This window comes from Pseudophryne corroboree, chromosome 4 (assembly GCF_028390025.1).
Source record: "Pseudophryne corroboree isolate aPseCor3 chromosome 4, aPseCor3.hap2, whole genome shotgun sequence".
NCBI classification, from domain to species: Eukaryota; Metazoa; Chordata; class Amphibia; order Anura; family Myobatrachidae; genus Pseudophryne; species Pseudophryne corroboree.
In genome coordinates, this window is record NC_086447.1 from 836,461,131 (window position 1) to 836,480,772 (window position 19,642).

At 43.0% G+C, this 19,642-nt stretch overlaps 1 protein-coding gene across 5 annotated transcripts in view; it reads right to left on the bottom strand.

The window, feature by feature from the left end:
- PLCB4 (phospholipase C beta 4) overlaps window positions 1-19,642 on the bottom strand; it is a 563,803-nt gene that overhangs the window by 25,115 nt on the left and 519,046 nt on the right. For 3 of the 5 annotated variants that reach the window (XM_063918578.1, XM_063918575.1, XM_063918574.1), the window contains 4 exons: window positions 4,325-4,500; window positions 2,996-3,097; window positions 2,218-2,275; window positions 210-302 (listed from right to left, as the gene is read on the bottom strand). In XM_063918578.1, coding sequence (XP_063774648.1) covers window positions 210-302; window positions 2,218-2,275; window positions 2,996-3,097; window positions 4,325-4,500 — 429 coding nt within the window. The remainder of the gene's footprint in view (window positions 1-209; window positions 303-2,217; window positions 2,276-2,995; window positions 3,098-4,324; window positions 4,501-19,642) is intronic. The other 2 variants (XM_063918577.1, XM_063918576.1) reach the window with 1 other exon arrangement.

The window sequence follows — 19,642 nt, forward strand, 5'->3', positions numbered from 1 at the left end:
GGAAGGGGGGGGCGGCTGGTACAGTATTATCAGACTAATCACGTGTAGTCCAACCGAGCAGGATTTAGGGAAATAAAAGAATCAGCGATCCACTAACCCACTGAACCATTAATTCTCCAAGCTGGACTGACACCAGGATATCCTAAAAACCTACTCTATCAACTTACAGGATCTCAAGGACTGGAGTTTAGAATCTCTGCTCCTCTTACCAGTACCTGTTCATTCTGCTTCTCCAGGATTTCCAGATGCTCCAGCTGCGCTTTCTTCAACTGGTCCATTTCCTTTGATTGTTTCATTGCCAGCTAAAAGAAGCCAGAAAAACGTTAAATATCACTGTTGTTAATCAGGGCACCAAAATTAAAGCTTTCATCATTTTGTCATTTAACAACCGTTGTGTAGTCTGTTATTTTGTTGTTAGATGTGTCACAGAAAAAGACATTTCGCTGAGCAGAGCAGTGACAGGCTGAAGTGGTTGTCATGGAAACTTAAAACCTGCCATTATACTTCTCTCTCCATCTATTCTTATACTACATCAACGGTTTGTGTTCATTTTAAGCACAATTGCATGTGATCTTTATTCTTTATCCTTCAGAAGCACAGTCCAGAGACGCCAGAAATATGTCTGTGATGGCTACTATCGGCCGATCGCTGCTGATCTGACCGAACAGCAGTGAGTGGCAGCACGGCAGACACTGGGGGAGAGTGTAGGAAGACAGAGGGGCCGGGAAGTCCCTCTGTGAGTGAATGCTGCAGGAAGATTATCTTCCGGCAGCCGTTTACGCTATGTATCTGACTGATTGCATTGTTTGTGACCAGATCAGGTAATGCACTTGCTGGCCTGGTCGCACATGATGCGATGATGCCAGGAAAGTAGTTAAAGCATAGGGGTTTGATGCAGAACAAGTGCAATGTCAGTTTGTGCAGAGCATCTTGGATTTATTTAGCTCTGCACAAGCTCAGAAACTGAATGCACGAACAGGAGCAATTGCTGACCTGCGCGCACATCTGACATTTTCTGGAGAGGCGGGAAGCAGCATTTAACATAGGCCATGCATAGTAAAGGTGTATATAAGCAAATGTGTCCCTATATTCTGTTATAAATACTAGAATTTCAATAGTAGGCTTACCTAAATATTTATCATATATTATTAACACCCTTTGGTTTGCTTTCCAAAATTGAAAAGGGGCCACTAGCACACTTGTATCCGAGAATATTGCATCAGTGAGCATTTGAACACTCGTATCTGAGAATATTACATCAGTGAGCACTGGCACACCTGTATCTGAGAATACTGCATCAGTGAGCACTTGCACACCAATATCTGGGAATACTGCATCAGTGAGCACTGGTACAACCGTATCTGAGAATACTGCATCAGTGAGCACTTGCACACCAATTTCTGGGAATACTGCATCAGTGAGCACTTGCACACCCATATCTGAGAAAACTGCATCAGTGAGCACTGGCACTCCCGTATCTGGGAATACGGCATCAGTGAGCACTGGCACATCCGTATCTGAGAATATTGCATCAGTGAGCACTGTCACACCCATTTTTGAGAATAGTGCATCAGTGAGCACTTGCACACCTGTATCTGAGAAAACTACATCAGTGAGCACTTGCACACCCGTATCTGAGAATACTGCATCAAACAGCACTTTTCCCGATCGCGACCATTAGTTTATTCGTGTTTAGGCCAACACTAATGGGCGCAATCAACGCGATAGGTGACATCAACTGAATATCACCCCCTGCGATCTCCCGTCACTTTAGACGGGAGATTGGGTGCGATACAATTGACTTCCCCCCGCAGAATTCAGTATAGAAAATTATAGTAAATGTGTGATTGGATGCATCAGTGCTCATAACGGGGGCAATGTTTTGTACCTTCGAGAGAGACAAGTTGCCCATAGCAACTAATCAGATTTGAGCTATCATTTATCTCACAACATATGAGAAATGACTTGCAATCTGAATAGTTGCTATGGACAATAGATCTGGTTGCTATGGTTTAATACAGTACATCTCCCCGAAAGACCTTTGTAAACATATTTCTTCTGTAGGTTCTTTATTCCTAACGGCGGTACAGCAGCGAAGAAGCGCCCAGCTGTATATAAAGTGTAGGAGGAATGAGCTACAAGATGGCTCATGAGATGAAGAGGCAGCACATAGCGAGTCTCTTGTGCAGGGCAGAACTGTGACTCACTCCTACTTACTCGTTTCCTCTCTTCCAGGAATTTCTTTGTGTTGCTGCTGTTTAATTCCCTCACTCGCCTGAAAAATATAATATGTAGAAAATGTAGTCTGGGGGAAAAGGAACATCACAGTAACACAATGCAGCATGCTGCATAAACACTACCAGCAGTAGTGCTACAACCCATGGCCTGTGATACACATTGGTAATGTGTGTATAGATAGTGCAGAGTGTTTGCGGTATCAGTCTTGGCTGTATACATTATGCAACGCTGCAGAGAGAGGTCTGCTTTACAGGGTGAATCAGACTGTACGATAACTACCGCTGTAATCCACCGCATGGTCAGGTGTCTTTTACTATATGCTATACACTACTCTATGCGCTTGTACAGTATGTTTAGGAATTTACCCTGTAAGCTCCAATGGGGCAAAGACTAAGATGAATGACATAAATTGGGGGATTGAATTGAGAATGGTACATTTAAAAAAAACCTGAGGTGCAGGGTTTTTCCCGCAGTCGCTGGGTTTTCCTATTCAATTAGAGGAGAGAAAATGAGAAGCGGTGATTTCTATACAAATTGCCGTGTCTGTTTTCACGCACCTCCAAAGCAAGAATGTAGTTTTCTAAATTCTTTTTTGTTTTAGTTAAAATCAAGAGGACTTCTTCCGGCACTACACCGCCCACCCCCTCCCCCAAAGAACTAATTGGAAGTTTTCAATTAGCAAACAATGATATGAACTAATATCTACCAAATGCAGCCTGTCATCCACATCCTGCTGTTTATGGATGAAAACATGTACCTTTCCCGTTCGGCTTTATTTTTGATAGATTTATCATGGCTTATGGCTTTGCTGTTCTCCATGGATATTTTAGCTTGATTCGCCCTCATCTCCTTGCTCTCTCTGTGAATACACAAGCATACCGTATTTAGGAGACAAAACATATCCAGTAAAAGCCATACTCTACAAAATGTACTCTGTAACTTATCTGCCTGACCTTCACACATTAGTCCTAATCATAGTACTTAATGAAATCAAGAAACGTAAACAATGAAAGAGACACCTATCTGTAATAACTTACCAGCAGGCATTGTAAAGTAAGCATACAAATTATAAAGGGCAGTACACACTAGACTAGAGAGATGTGTGCTGAGCGATCTGTCACAGACCGCTCAGCACACATCTCCCCCCCAAACCCCGCTCAACACAGCGCGATGTGTGCTGAGCGAGGGGGGAGGGGCGGCAGCGCTCATTTCATCCTGCGGATGAAATGAGCGATGTGCTAGATTGTGCCTGCATGCAGGCCAATCTGGCACCGGCGATAGCGATACGCGGGGCCGCGCATCGCTATCGCTGGGGGCATACACACGAGAGATCCATGCTTAAAATCTACGCAATCTAGTCAGATTGGTTAGACTTTAAGAACAGATCTCTCCGTGTGTACCCCCCTTTACAAACAAATATTATAGCAAAGCAGGAACGAACTGGGGATGCACAAACAAATAGAATAGCAAAGCAGGAAGGAGCTGGGACAGCACAAATAAATACAATAGCAAAGCAGGAAGGAGCCTGGGCCGCACAAAATAATAAAATAGCAACGTACTGTAGCAAGGAGCTGGGGCTGTACAAACAAATAGAATAGCAAAGCAGGAAGGAGCTGGGGCCGCACAAACAAATAAAATAGCAAAGCAGGAAGGAGCTGGGGCGGCACAAACAGAATAGTAAAGCAGGAAGGAGCTGGGGCCGCACAAACAAATATAATAGCAAAGCAGGAAGGAGCTGGGGCCGCACAAACAAATAGAATAACAAAGCAGGAAGGAGCTTGGGCCGCACAAACAAATGTAATAGCAAAGCAGGAAGGTGCTGGGGCCGCACAAACAAATAGAATAACAAAGCAGGAAGGAGCTTGGGCCGCACAAACAAATGTAATAGCAAAGCAGGAAGGAGCTGGGGCCGCACAAACAGAATAGTAAAGCAGGAAGGAGCTGGGACCGCACAAAGGCTCTAGGTTTGCCATTTGCCCATCACTGAACTAATCCCTGAGTGGTTGGTGGTTTTACTAAATGGTACAATGAATTGACATCAGATTCTGGCAATTTATAAATGTATATAATGGTTCTGTTTGCTCACCGGTCATGGGAAAGTTTCAGCTGCTGTGTCTGTTGTTCTTGGACGGAGAGCAGAAGTTTTTTCAGCAGGTCACACTGTTGACTTATGTGTAGATCTCGGAGTTCCTGCTCTTCGGCACTCTGCGTGCTGATTAAGTCTGACCACTCTTTCGTATGCTGGGCCACCACATCTTTCACCTAGTGAAATAGACACGCACTGTCCAGTTAATGACATGCAGTTTTAACGAAACCTTCAGGAGCAGGACTTTGTGGCCAACTGGCAGGAATTGCCGCGATGATTACCGCTCAAAAACATGTTCTCAGTGTTTTGGCAACTATCTTTATTGGTACGAAAAGTAAAATATTATTGTATTGTACGTATAATGTGTTAAAGTCAAGAGATTTCTATATAATATAATAACATGGAAAAACACAACTATAGATCAATGCTGGCTGCCTATGCAACCATGAAATATATTTTGAGCATTTTGACAAACTAAAATACAAACCTGCTCTGGCAAATCTGTATATTGAACTCAGCGTTTTGTCCGGTGACTGTACTAGAATACATACTGTAGGTACATTATTACTGTCGCTAGAGTATTGAGGGTAGGAACATACTGTATAGAATATTTTGGTCCTTCTCATTGTTACTGGCAAGGAAGACCTACTGCATGGGTCTTCAACCTGTGGAACTACACATCCCAGCATGTCCTGACACAGTTTTGCTATTAAGGCATGCTAAAACTGAGGCAGGTCATGCTAGGATGTGTAGTTCCACAGCAGCTGGAGGACTGCAGGTTGAAGACCCATGACCTACTGTGTAATTCATGGTTACTGTGCACTTCTTATGAGCATCTACTTAAGCAGAGCAATTATAGACAGCCATGGTGATGCGGCAAAACAGGGAGGACGTCTGTGGAAGTAGCCCCATTTGGAAAAATTTATAATCAACCTTTTATGCACTCCAAAATGGCAATATACGATCATCCTCAATATGAGCAACATTGTGTATTGTTTGGCACGAGCTCTAAGAGTGGAGGAACGCATCCAACATGGCTGGATATATTCATTACAACCTGAGCCTATCCCAGTATTCTTCCCACTGCAGTGAGGAAAAATAATATACCCCATCAAGTCGACAGAGGCATCTCACCTGGCAGAGCCACATTTCATGTTGCTAGAGGTACAGTTCATATTCATGTTGCTAGAGGTACAGTTCATATTCATGTTGCTAGAGGTACAGTTCATATTCATGTTGCTAGAGGTACAGTTCATATTCATGTTGCTAGAGGTACAGTTGAGCCCAACCCTGTTAGGCCCTTGAAATTCAGTAACTAGCATGAAATGTCTGGAGTGGCTGAATTACTACCTGGTCTACAAGGAACAAGAGCCGACTGTGTCAGCAGAGTCACTTGTGGGCTCACTGTCTGCACACTCATTTGGGAGCTGCCATTAATTTCACCCGCAATCCATAAACAAGAATCTTAATTTATACTCACCTAATTCCTCTAACCAGAGCACTGAATTTGGGCCCTCCAGTCTGCTGTGACAACCAACCTATGTTATCATCAGGGAACTGACCTCAACTCTACTCAGGTTGGTCAGCTCAAACACTGAGCCCTTTACATGTGGTGTTATTCTGAGACCTTAAGCTATAACAGCATCAGCACCCATAAGCCGAAAATGTAACTGGGCCTTGAGACACATTGTGTAATATATGTTTTTTAACATTAAGAATCTTTACCTTATTGGACTGCATAACCTACTGGCAATATATCAACAATACTTGTGATTAACGTGTCTAAGGAAACAAAAACTGTCCACTAACTGAGGCTGTAGAACTTACTTGAATACAATAAATAAATAAATAAAAGAAACATAATCAGCTATATTTTCTTCTTCATCATCATCATCATCGGTTTTGTTGATTGCACTCACAATGCAGAAACAGTAACAGCCGCACCATGTAACAAACTGATAACATCTAGGAAATAAATAGGACCATACATTTATGACCAACGATTAGAAATAACAATCTAATAGTTAACACGGAATGCAAAAAGACAGCCATTGAGGATTTTCCATTAGCTACAGTACCTCATTCAAATACAAATATGGGTAAAAAAAAACAAAAAAAACAAAGACTTAAACAATGCCGCCAGGTCATTTGTTCTGTCCTACATCTTCAGACGAAACCCAACAACCATCTACAAATTGGACACACAATCAGATGACGATATTCAAGTAGATGATCCTCTAATAGTTCAAAGTTTTTGTTCATGAGAGACAAACTGATTTAGACATAGACAATGTTATGACTTGTCACACTATGACTTTTCTACCCCAGAATTGGCTTTACAAAGCTTAAAAAATGTTATAGAATTACTTAAATAAGTGTGGTTAATGGGTGTGATGATCATCTGTTGGTTCGATATAAAGCATTCTACTGCTCACTTTGGGCTCAATTCAATACAATGTGAGTTGAATAGCACCGGGAATTAGCTCTTGGTGCGATTCAATTCAGCATGATGGGAAGTCGGAGAATGCCTGTTTTCCCGGACTAAACAGGGTGTTTTGTCAGGAGACCCGACAATCTCCGACTTAAGTGCCTGGCGCAATGCTGTTTCCGCTGCACTAAGGGCAGAAATCTGCATTGTTTCGGCACTTTTGTCGAATTTCTGCTCACAGAAAAAATCCTATCGTCGGCTGTCACTACATACTGAATTGATTAGCGCTGGGACCTCCTTCTCGGCGCTATTAACATTGCAATAAACTGAACTGACCCCTTTGCATATTGACAAAGCCAATATTAGCTATGCTGATGTCATTCTTGGTTCTAGCATAAGTTATGGCCTTAGCTCTGATAACACTATGTGCAACTGCATTCTCTCTGTGTTCGTTTCTGCTACAACTGTAAGAATTAAAGGCCCCATTACAAGAGCATTTCCTTCTTTGCTGATGTTGAAGGTCACCTATGGTAGGAATTAAACTTTTCAGGTCTGTTGATAAAAAAAATCTGGTGACAAACACTGCCCCCTCTATACCGTCTCCGCACAGATGTATTACAGAGAGAGTGGCGTAAAAAAAAAGATGACAATTTAAAAAATGCATCGTAAAGCACATTGGTGGCAATTGAACCTGGCGACATCGGGAAGATGATGTTCTTAAAAGAAATTTAAAAAAGAAAAAGAAAAAAAGGAAAACTTTCCCTGTTGCCCCACAATGGGTGCTCTAGTTACAGCTTTGTGACTATTGGCAAAACATTGTCAGCTACTGGCCTAAACTGTAATTACGCTGACTTAAAAAAAAAAAGAAAAGAAAAAAAAAGCAGCATAACAAATATTATTTTAAGAATAATGTATCATTTCGGCCCTACAAAAATGATAGGAACAAGCAAAATACTTTCCATTAATGGCATGTTAAACATCGAAATGAATTAATAAGCCAGCCGAGCCCCACTCATGACTCCCACTCTCTGACTGCTCTGTGTTCTGTATGAACAGACTGGGCTACAGCAGGAAGTGTTCAGCCAAAAATTTTGCTACCAAATGTGTTGTATCTTCTACTTTATATATACTATTTAAAGGATAGTAAGTTATTTGTGCCAAGCCTTAAGAATGCATCCAAGCCCAAATCAATGTAAGATCACATAGGCCCTGGTCAGGCCGGGCAGAGATCCAGGTTCCTTGGCCAACTTTCTGTTTCAACAGAATTTTTTATATTCCCCCCCCCTATATTTTTGTGACTAAGTGGTCTATGAACTAAAGCTGGGTACACACTAGGTGACCTGTACCCAGTCGATATATCGGCCCGCCTGGGTACAAATCAGACACATCAGAATGATGTATGAAGGACGGAGCGACATATTGCTCTGTCCTTCATTTACATAGAACAGGTCGCTAGCGTTATTGAATGGTTGGCCGTGCAGCAGGGCCGACCGGGCGACATCACTAGCGACCGCAGGTACCGGCACATTGGGCATATACACTAAGCGATATGCCTGATATGTTGTTACAATTTGGCTGGAAAAGACATATCGGGACAACATCGCTCCACTATGTAACCAACTTAAGACTGGGAGAGAGATACTGTAAAGTGGAGGGAGATAAAGTAACAACCAATCAGCACCTGTCATTTTTCAAACACAGCCTGTAGCATGGCAGTTAGCTGATTGGCTGGTACTTTATCTCCGTCCACTTTACACAAACTCATATATGATGGGATGTCAGGAGAGTATACGCTAATATGAAAACATTACAGGTTGAGTATGCCTTATCCAAAATGCTTGGGACCAGAAGTATTTTGGATATCGTATTTTTCCGTATTTTGGAATAATTGCATAGCATAATGAGATATCATGGAGATGGGACCTACTGTAGGTCTAAGCACAGAATACATTTATGTTACATGTACACCTTATACACACAGCCTGAAGGTCATTTTAGCCAATATTTTTAATAACTTTGTGTATTAAACAAAGTTTGTGTACATTGAGCCATCAGAAAAGAAAAGGTTTCACTATCTCACTCTCACTCAAAAAATCCCGTATTTCGGAATATTCCGTATTTTGGAATATTTGGATATGGGATACTCAACCTGTATTATAATGAGACACTATGAAGCTTGAGGACTCACGGCTCTGGGGCAATTGGGGTCTGATCTGCACAGCAAATAGAAAACAATGCCTGTATAAAATGCCAAAATTCATGGGGTATATTTACTAAAGTGCGGGTTTTTATAAAGGAGATGTTGCCAATAGCACCCAATCAGATTCTAGCTGTTCTCTTCTTGAATGAGCTAGATAAATGATAAGTAGAATCTGATTGGCTGCCATGGGCAGCATCTCCACTTCTAAAAACCTGCACTTCAGTAAATATACCCCATTGTCTTTTGAGCTCTTAAATGTAAATCTTGTATATAGTGACAGACTATATGGTATACAGCATTTAGCAAACACATAGGGGGAACTCAATTAGCGGCAAAAAAGATGCTAAATAAGTTCACCAAATGCCTATTCAATTGCCCGTGAAAACATTTTTGCAGTAATTTTACTGTGAATTTCAATTCACCAACTCTTGAGGAGGTGATAAACTTGGGGAAAATTCTTATTTTAACTTGAAAATGTCGGAATTTGGTTCTGAACCCCTGGGACAACCCCCTGAATGACTTATGCTGCCCATACACTTGTGCGATGCCCTGCGATAGATCGCATGGTAATCACGTGATGGGCACGTCACCGGCGAGTGGGAGCGGCCTTGATATATCTCATGTAGTTTTAAAACCACATGCGATCGCACTGCGATGTGAGAAATATTAAGTGCAGCACATAATATCTTGAGACGCGATATTCGAGCGGCATGCCCGCGCATCGCGTCTCAAGGTACCTAAAATGTGCATACAATCCTTCGATTTGTCTCACAGATGTGGTCGAAATCGAAGGATAGCACCGATTATCTCATAAGTGTATGGGCACCTTAATTGGTTCCGGTATGAATGGTCGACCATGTTATGGTCGACAGTCATTAGGTCGACCACTATTGGTCGACATTGACATGGTCGACATGGACACATGGTCGACACATGAAAATGGTCGACACATGAAAGGTCGACATATGAAAAGGTCGACATGAGTTTTTTAACTTTTTTTGGTGTCGTTTTTTGGGCATGGTGCCTTCGCTCCGCTACCGATTCGCTCGGCACACTTTACCGTTCCAATCGTAGTCCATGTGGATCGTAAAGTATGGAAAAGTTCCCCAAAAGAAAAAAAAGTTAAAAAACCCATGTCGACCTTTTCATATGTCGACCTTTCATGTGGCGACCATTTTCATGTGTCGACCATGTGTCCATGTCGACCATGCCAATGTCGACCAATAGTGGTCGACCTAATGACTGTCGACCATGTGAACGGATACCACCTTAATTAGGCACTTTTAGTTTTTAATTATTTTTAATTGGCCAATGTCATTTTTGGGATGAAAAAGTGTAAAATGATGGAAATTGGGGTACAAGGTATAGGACAGGTATATTGTGGTGCTTTATGAGTGGAACAGGTATTTTTAGACTTGCAGGTGGGAGTAATCGGTCTGTTTCCACTTTTTTTAAAAAGACCCCTGAAATCACCCAAATATATATTTATACCCGTTATTTATGTACCCCAAGTTATCAGAAATATGTTTATTATAACCAATAATAAACTTTGATACTGTTATCTGATGTTAGTTTAACTTTTTTGAGGGGTACGGACAAATTTACCCATTTTCCACTTTAGGCACCAATTTTTGCAGCAATCCCGTTTTTGTTAAATTGCATTTGAAAAAAGCGAAGCGCGCATACCCACGAAGAGTCTGTTTTTGCGGAAAAAAAGATGCAAACATGACAAAACCGGCAATTGCGGTAAATTGGAGCGATTTTGCCACTAACTGAATAACCCCCTTAGTGATAAAAGCCTGAGATGGATAAAATCTAGGTGAGACAAAATGCCTGTGACAAAAAGGGGACAATGGTTTAAGAATTGCTATCCCAGTAAATTCACTATTGCACATATCAATGACATATACAAAACCTGTGTACAATATTGCAGGGCAACGTGGCTGCATTAAGGAGCCAAATCAGTTAGCCAAGAGTTGGCTGAAATGGCTTAACATGGGTTAAAAATCTGCGGCAGTGTCTTTTTGCTATTCAATTAGAAATCCATATTCACAGCTCCAGAATAGGTGAAACTGAAAAGTAGGGAAAAAACCTTATCTTTAGGCAAAAATGTCAGGACACGGGGCCTAATTCATGTCTGTACGCAAATGCAATTGCAACTACGATTCTCTAGGCTACGGAGCTGCTAACGTTAGCAAGTGAAGCTGCCGCCCAGACGCCCACCAGGACATCGCAAACTCATCCGCATTGCGTACATATTTGCTGCCTATACGCAATAATGAAGAACATGGAGGTTAAGGGTAGACCTATGGCTACACAAACTGGCTGCGGCAGTAGTGACTCAGCTGCCATGTTTTTACAAGAACTAGTTCACATTTAAAAACACTTTAATATTCCAAAATACTAGTCTAAACACTTTTAATTGCTGAATAATGAACCACGGCCATGTTTTCTACCTTAGCATCTGGACCTTGATTGAAAGCTGATCTAGGTGTCAATCATACCAATCTCCTGCACTGATTTCTTTACTCCAAGGGTTTCCCAGATCTAATAATTCTCACACGGGCAAACACTGGCAAAATGATTCCAATTTAAGTCTGATTGTAACAAAATGAGGAGCACCTGGTATATTAGCTGTGCTTTTCACTGAAGTATTGAGTTCCGGTATAAAGATTTATATTCTAGACACAGAACTCAGAGGTCCTTTCTATAAATGAAGTTAATTTGACATACATTTAAATATGCGTGTAGTGTTGGTGACATTTAATATATGCAGACGGAACAGCAGGAAATCAGCGGAGGTGTGGGAGGTTAATTCACTAACGGATTTAGAAAATGTCTGGAACACAGAAGAAGGCATAATTAATATAACACAGGGCCAAGGATCAAAAGGAACGGAGGATTAAAATAGAACAGCGCGACCGGAGCTGATCGAATGTTATCTATAGTAAAATCCTTTGCGTTTAGAGCAAATGTGTATAAATATAGTACATACAGTACATATATACACCCTCACACACACACCAGGGGCAGTTTAAGAGAAGGAGCTGTGTGCCGGCTCCGCGCGGCCCCCTTCTTTCTGTGGCGCAGTAGCCTCTGGTGCCTGAGCCATGTTCCCAGTGACTCCTCTATTGCTCACAAGCTAATATTCCTGGAAAATGGTCAATGCACCATCTAGCCTGTGATTTCTGCTGCAGTGCCGACGCGGACCCCCGGAGAGGTGACTATAATTATATAGATACAAGGAGTGAGGTGTAGGGCCCCCTGGATTAAGGGGCCCATGTGCACGACACACCCTGCACACACTATAAATATGCCCATGACAGATACCCTCCAATACTCCTTGCATGGTACAGATGTACCCACGCACAACTATGCTACAATGCGTATGTATCACAGCGTGGATGGCACAGCTAGTGTGCCCGTAAATTAATGTAAGCCTGCAAACCCACGCAGGTACCAATCCATTCCTATAGGAGAATGCCGGCTGCGACTAGTCGCAGCGAGGCCAATATTGCAGCTTGCTGCATATGTATGCATTGCGGCAACGATGAGTGTGGCTACATCTGCACATACGTGTGTGCATATTGGCTGGTCATATATAGACCTCTCCTGGTGTATGAATAATCTTTATTGTGTCAATCGTCAACAAAACAGCAAAGGCCAGCACTACGTATGCTTACACATTAGGTTATTGTGAATTAGGGTATATTAATTTGAAAGTAATAGTGAAGTGGAATTTCCTTTTAATGCATAATGATTCAGACAGTGTCTCACATCAGAATAATTGTGCAAGAAAATTGTGCAATGATAAACTTCAATTATATGTGTTGTCGTTGTCCATAATCCATATGCTACAGTTTACTATAAATATTTTTGTTTTCAAATTTTAGAATTATTTTGTTTTTAGAGTATATTTGATTTGTGTGTTTTTTTTTCTCTCCAGCCAATAAGCATCTGTCATATTCAAGATAAACGGCGAGACGTAATGGCGTCCGAGATCGCTGGAGGTGTGGGATGTTGGCCCGAACTTGGACGTTGTTTTAAAGCGCCAGTCATTTACAAGGCAAAACCATGCCATGTAAATGATTGCCGCTTTAAAAAAAAAGTCAGAGTTCGGCCAACATCCCGCACCTCCGGCAAACTCGGACGCCATAACATCCCGCCGAAAGTGTCTGTCTTGCCATTTATAATACACCGACAATAACGTTAGATGACATACTGTAGGGTTACATTTACAAGCCGCTGCTTTTCGGCATGTTTAACCCGATGATTTAAAACAACAATGATATTAAAAGTAAAAAAACATAGTGTTTTGCTATTAATACCATTGTTGTTTTCAATTTTCAGGTTAAACCTGTGGAGTAAATTTACCCAGTGGAGTCACTATGGGGGTGCAAGACACACCCGGGTGTCACCCTCAGAGGGGGTGACACGAGAATGCTGGCTCCTTTGCAGTGACAGGAGCTGAGTGCTGCAGTGTGACATTCTCCTGCAGCACTCTGTCACAGAGGAGGGACTGACAGTGCAGACAGGAGTCTCCAGGTGCCGGACACGCCCCCAGGAGTGACGTAATCAGGATTCCCCACAAGGCCATGCTCATTTATGTTAGTCCACTCCCCCTTTTCGGGATACAGAGTGCTCAAGGGGTGTTACCAGACAAGAGATGCCTCTAGGGTTACAGATAAACAGATGATTTACAAAGTAACATTTGCTATTAAATAATGCAAATCCTTTAAACAAGAAATATAAATGTGTGAATTATAAATGAATAATTGATCGCAGCCAAATAAGTCCTCTGTGTAATCGCACACATATTACAGACATATTTCGTATAATCAGAATATGCTACTCAGTACAAAATCTGACACTTTAATATACAAGCATGCTTAATTACTTTGCTGTTGCATAAAATATTGTGACACCGCTGAATGAAACATTAAATGTGTGTATTTTGATGGCAGTGGGTAAAGTCCATCACATTTTTCCATGGCTTATTTTCAGGGTCACGTTAAGAGTTGCCAGTTTTCACATATTATTCTGAGATTTTGACAGGCATCAATTCTGTGCTCAGGAATTAGCATGAATTTGCAAAATCATTTTACATTTTAAGAAATATGCAATGTGCAGATGGATTCAGTGTGAAAAGCCAGCGGACGGGATCAGTCAGTATGCCGATGCTGGCATCCTGAGCGCGGCAATGCAGACAGGGGTGCGTTAGGTACTGTAACCTCCCTCCCCTACCCCCTAACCCTCCCTGTCCGCAGCCTAACCATTACCTCCCCTATTGGTGCCTAACCCTAACCCCCACCTTTCCCGCAAACTAAACCTAACCCTCCTCCTTAGTACCTAACCCTAAAACTCCCCCGGTGGTGCCTAGCCCTAACCCCCCCCCCCCCTCTCTGCAGCCTAACCCTAACACCCCCCCTTCCCCCATCCCTAACCATATCCTCCCCTGGAGTCTGCCTAAACCTAACCTCACCTCCAGCAGCCTAAACCTAAGGAGGATGTTAATACTTACCTTTGAGATCCTGATCCTTTCGGGATTCCGTCATCGGTGTTCTGACAGCTGTCAGGATTCCGGTGTCGGTATTACGGCTGTTGGGATACCAACAGCCGGGGTCCTGGACATATACCGTGCAGATCTAGTGCATAAATCCTGGTCACCTTAGGTGTCCCCGTATAGTTGCCAAATTGCTGAGAGTTTGGGGCATATTTACTTACACTGACAATCTTCTCTCCAGGAGAAGCACAAAGAGTAGATCCAGGTGGTCAGAGATGGGGGCGGGGCTGGAATATTTGGGTCATATCGCCATTCTTGTGTCTATGTAGAGGGGGCAGGGCCAAAAGTATGTGATTATCACAGGATTTCATCACTGCACCCTCCCCATGGACCTATTCCGGGCATTATTCTGCCCATCCTGCCCAATTCACTAGATAGTGGACAGTATCCGGGAGGACCACCCACTTTTCCGAGAGCCCAGAGGAGTTAAGGAATCACCCGGAAAGTTCCGGAAGAGCAGGTAAGTATGGCTGTGACATTAGTGCTAAGTACCACACAGCCAGCTCATTACTAACTCATGGCGGAGCAGCAGCTTTCCAGGTGCTGCCACTCATTCAGTGTTTTAGGCACCCCTAGGGTCGCAAGTGGTGATACCTTCTCTGGAAACAGGTTGTGCTTAATTGAGCGTACGCAGAGATCTGACTGATTTCAGACGGATCTCTTATGCCAGGTATAGGGCTGGTGCAAATGTGTATTGATAGTGATGATAGCTACAGTACTTCCACAGCTGAATGGATGGATGCATACCTAGTCTGTGCACACAATCTATTTCTGTGTAGCAGCCAAATTGCATGCAACACTGAATTAGTCTCTGGGGGAGAGAGCTTGGAGAGAAATAAAGTGGACAGAGATAAAGTACCAGCCAATCAGCTCCCAACTGTCATTTTTCTAACACAGCCTGTAGCATGGCAGTTAGGAGCTGATGGGCTGGAACTTTATCTCCATCCACTTTATCGTAGTACTACACATCTCCCCTTCATTTATAAAAGTTGAAAGTAACATTATTGTGTTAGAAAAGTTTTTTAACTTGCACTTATTTTTGGACCTGGCGACAGTCAATTCAAAATGTGTAAGTTACTAATTTATCAAACAATTTAACAGTGTTATTTTCATTTTAACAAACAAAAAATACCTTGTAAACACATTTCTTAAATAGAATGTCGCCAAAATAATACCGTATTTACCTTATTTTATCTGTTTATCAAAGTTCTAAGGGGTCCGTTTATCAAATTGTCCAGGAAAGACAGATTTCTCTTGCCAACTAAACAATATATATTTTGAGGCTACAGTAATCCTTAAACATTTTTCTTTTCTTAAAAAGCAAACACATAAATCATTCTTTCTGTGCACTGCGTCTGCTATCCTGAGATGTTCACACCTGTCAGCTACTAAATCAACCTCTCTTCCCGTTGCAATCCTACAGGAAGTTTGGAATACTGTAGCTGGCCCATTTGCGACATTCAACAGGGAACTGTGGAAGGTTCACCCCTGATGGAAAGCCAAGCACCTTAGTTTGCATGATGAACTAATCATGGTTGTAAGAGATGGCCTAGTTAAACCTTGTGGCACCTTATCCATAGCGAGGGGGAGGGGAAAGGTAAGGGACCATCTCCAACAACTGTCTCCATTCAGCCCATTTATTTTAACTCTCTAATTGCTGCACATATAATTGACATTTACTCCCCTTGAGGATGGCACGTACCAGTGGGGATCAACATTGGATAAAAAGGCTTGAACCAGGACTTTTCGGGTTTTAGCATCATCTGTGGCTTCTGCAAGATTTAGCGAAACTATGCAGCATCAGTGCACTGAGTCAGACTTCCAGCAGCGATAATACATAGCTACTTTTTGCTTGTGACAAAGAACTGCAGAATCCAGCTGCTAACAGCTCAGTCGATCAACTCAGTCGATCGGGAGCCATCTACAGTTTGGTGTACCCAGTGGAGTGGACTGAATGTCAAATGTTCCTTACCACATTGGTAGAGGTTTTGTGGCCAAGCGGCTGGTATAATCAATGTCGTCAATGCAAGGATATTGTGACCAATGTAACCTGGCAAGAGAGCTCTCCAAACAGAGAATATCACCACACCCACCCAGTGCTGCTAAGGATAGGAACTTCAAGGTATGCAATGTACCAAGAATTATTAGGAGGTGGAGGATGCTCTTTTGTTTTTGTTTTGTTGACACTTACTGGAAACTCTATATATAGTTGCAAAATTAGATATTGTGGTTACTGTTTACACTGTTACCCTGTGTGCTGTGTAATAAAGGTATCATTGTACTCTACCTTTACTATTGCTTGTCTGCTGAGATACATGAGCCTAAAAAGTGCCTTTTTGTAAAGTGTCACACTAAATTTTTGCCTTTGTCAAGGCGAGTCTGACCTATAGGCAGACAAAACAGCACACATATATGCTGTATCTACACAACTTTTATGCACAGAATATCACAAGATGTAGTGCAATAATAATGGCTAATTAGCTCTTCTTCTGTGTCCTTTCCTAATAGAGCTGCTCTCCTTAACCACTAAGCTTCACAAACAGGAAGTAACCACTGCACTTCATAAACAGGACGTAACCACTACACAGTAACCAATGCACTTCATAAACAGGAGTTTACCACTACACTTCATAAACAGGAAGTAACCACTACACTTAAGAAAGTAACGACAAACAGGAAGTAACCACTACATCTCATAAACTGGAAATAACCGCTATACTACACAAACAGGAAGTAACCACTACACTTCATTAACAGGGAGTAACCACTACACTTCAGAAACAAGAACTACTGCACTTCATAAGCATGAAGTAAGCACTATACTTCATAAACAGGAAGTAAGCACTACACTTCATAAACAGGAAGTAAGCATCATGATGTAATTTCCACTCAAGTATTTTCTAAAAACATTTCATTTTTTTTAATAAAAACACTGCTTACCATTTAATAATAATAATAATAATAATAATTGGTGCCACAAGGGACAAGCATAAAACGAGATTTATGGTAAGAACTTACCGTTGTTAAATCTCTTTCTGCGAGGTACACTGGGCTCCACAAGGAATTACATCGGGGTGTAGAATAGGATCTTGATCCGAGGCACCAACAGGCTCAAAGCTTTTGACTGTTACCAAAATGCACAGCGCCACCTCCTCTATAACTCCGCCTCCATGCCAGTGAGCTCAGTTTTGTTAACCAGCCCAATGCAGTAGCAGGTACCAGAGACGACAACCGATCGTAGCCAAATACACCACACACTCACCGCAGGAGAGGGTGTCAGCGGCTATGTCAATACCAACCCAAAAAAGCTAAGTGCATCAGGGTGGGCGCCTTGTGGAGCCCAGTGTACCTCGCAGAAAGAGATTTAACAACGGTAAGTTCTTACCATAAATCTCGTTTTCTGCTGCGGGGTACACTGGGCTCCACAAGGAATTACATCGGGGATGTCCCAAAGCAGTACCTCACGGGAGGGGACGCACTGTAGCGGGCACAAGAACCTGGCATCCAAAGGAAATATCCTGGGAAGCGGCGGTATCGAAGGCATAAAACCTAATAAACGTGTTCCCTGAGGACCACGTAGCCGCCTTGCACAATTGTTCAAGGGTCGCACCACGTTGGGCCGCCCAAGAAGGTCCAACCGACCGAGTAGAATGGGCCGTAATGGTAGCAGGAGCTGGACGACCAGCCTGTACATAAGCATGTGCAATCACCATTCTAATCCATCTGGCCAGAGTCTACTTGGAAGCAGGCCAGCCACGTTTGTGAAAACCAAACAATACAAAAAGAGAATCAGATTTCCTTACAGAGGAAGTTCTCTTCACATAGATACGGAGAGCCCAAACCACATCCAAAGACCGTTCTTTGGGAGAGATCTCAGGAGAATTAAAGGCCGGAACCACAATCTCCTGGTTAAGGTGGAAAGAAGACACCACCTTAGGCAAATAACCTGGCCGTGTTCTAAGAACCGCCCGGTCACAGTGAAAAATCAAACAGGGAGACTTGCAGGACAAGGCACCCAAGTCCGAGACCCTTCTAGCTGAAGCAATAGCCAGCAAGAAAAGGACCTTAAGGGAAAGCCACTTAAGGTCAGCAGAGGCAAGAGGCTCAAACGGAGACACTTGCAAGGCCTCCAAAACCACCAACAAGTCCCAAGGGGCCACAGGCGGCACATAAGGAGGCTTAATCCACAACACACTCTGAGTGAATGTATGGACATCAGGTAGGGTGGCAATCTTTCTCTAAAACCAAACCGACAAGGTAGAAATGTGAACCCTGAGGGAGGCCAGACGCAGGCCTAAGTCCAGGCCCTGTTGTAGGAAGGCCAACAGTTTGGCCGTGCTAAACTTGAAAACATCATGATTGTGAGACGCACACCAAGTAAGGTAAGCAATCCAGATCCTATGGTAAATCCGAGCAGAAGCCGGCTTACGGTCCTTCAACATAGTTTGAACGACCGCCTCAGAAAAACCCTTGGCCCTCAGGACGGAAGCCTCAAGAGCCATGCCGTCAAAGCCAGACGGGCCAAGACCTGGTAAACACAAGGGCCCTGAACGAGGAGGTCTGGTCGTTGTGGAAGTAGAAGGGGACAATCTAGCGAGAGACCCTGTAGATCGGAGAACCAGTGTCGTCTGGGCCACGCTGGAGCTAGCAGAAGTAGTTTTCCTCCTTCTTGCTTGAACTTCCGTATTACTCTGGGCAGGAGTGACACCGTAGGGAACACGTACGGCAGCCGAAAGTTCCATGGGATTGACAGAGCATCCACGAACGCTGCTTGTGGATCCCTTGTCCTTGCTCCGAAGACCGGAACCTTGTGATTGTGTCGAGACGCCATCAGGTCCACATCTGGGAGGCCCCACTTGTCCACAAGAAGTTGAAACACCTCTGGATGTAGGCTCCATTCTTCGGCGTGCACGTCCTGATGACTGAGATAGTCCGCCTCCCAGTTCAGAACGCCCGGAATGAACACTGCTGATATGGCCGGCAGATGGCGTTCTGCCCACTGAAGAATCCTTGATACTTCCCTCATTGCCATGCGGCTTCAAGTGCCGCCTTGATGATTTATGTATGCCACCGTGGTGGCGTTGTCCGACTGTACTTGAACAGGTCTGTTCTGAATGAGATGCTGGG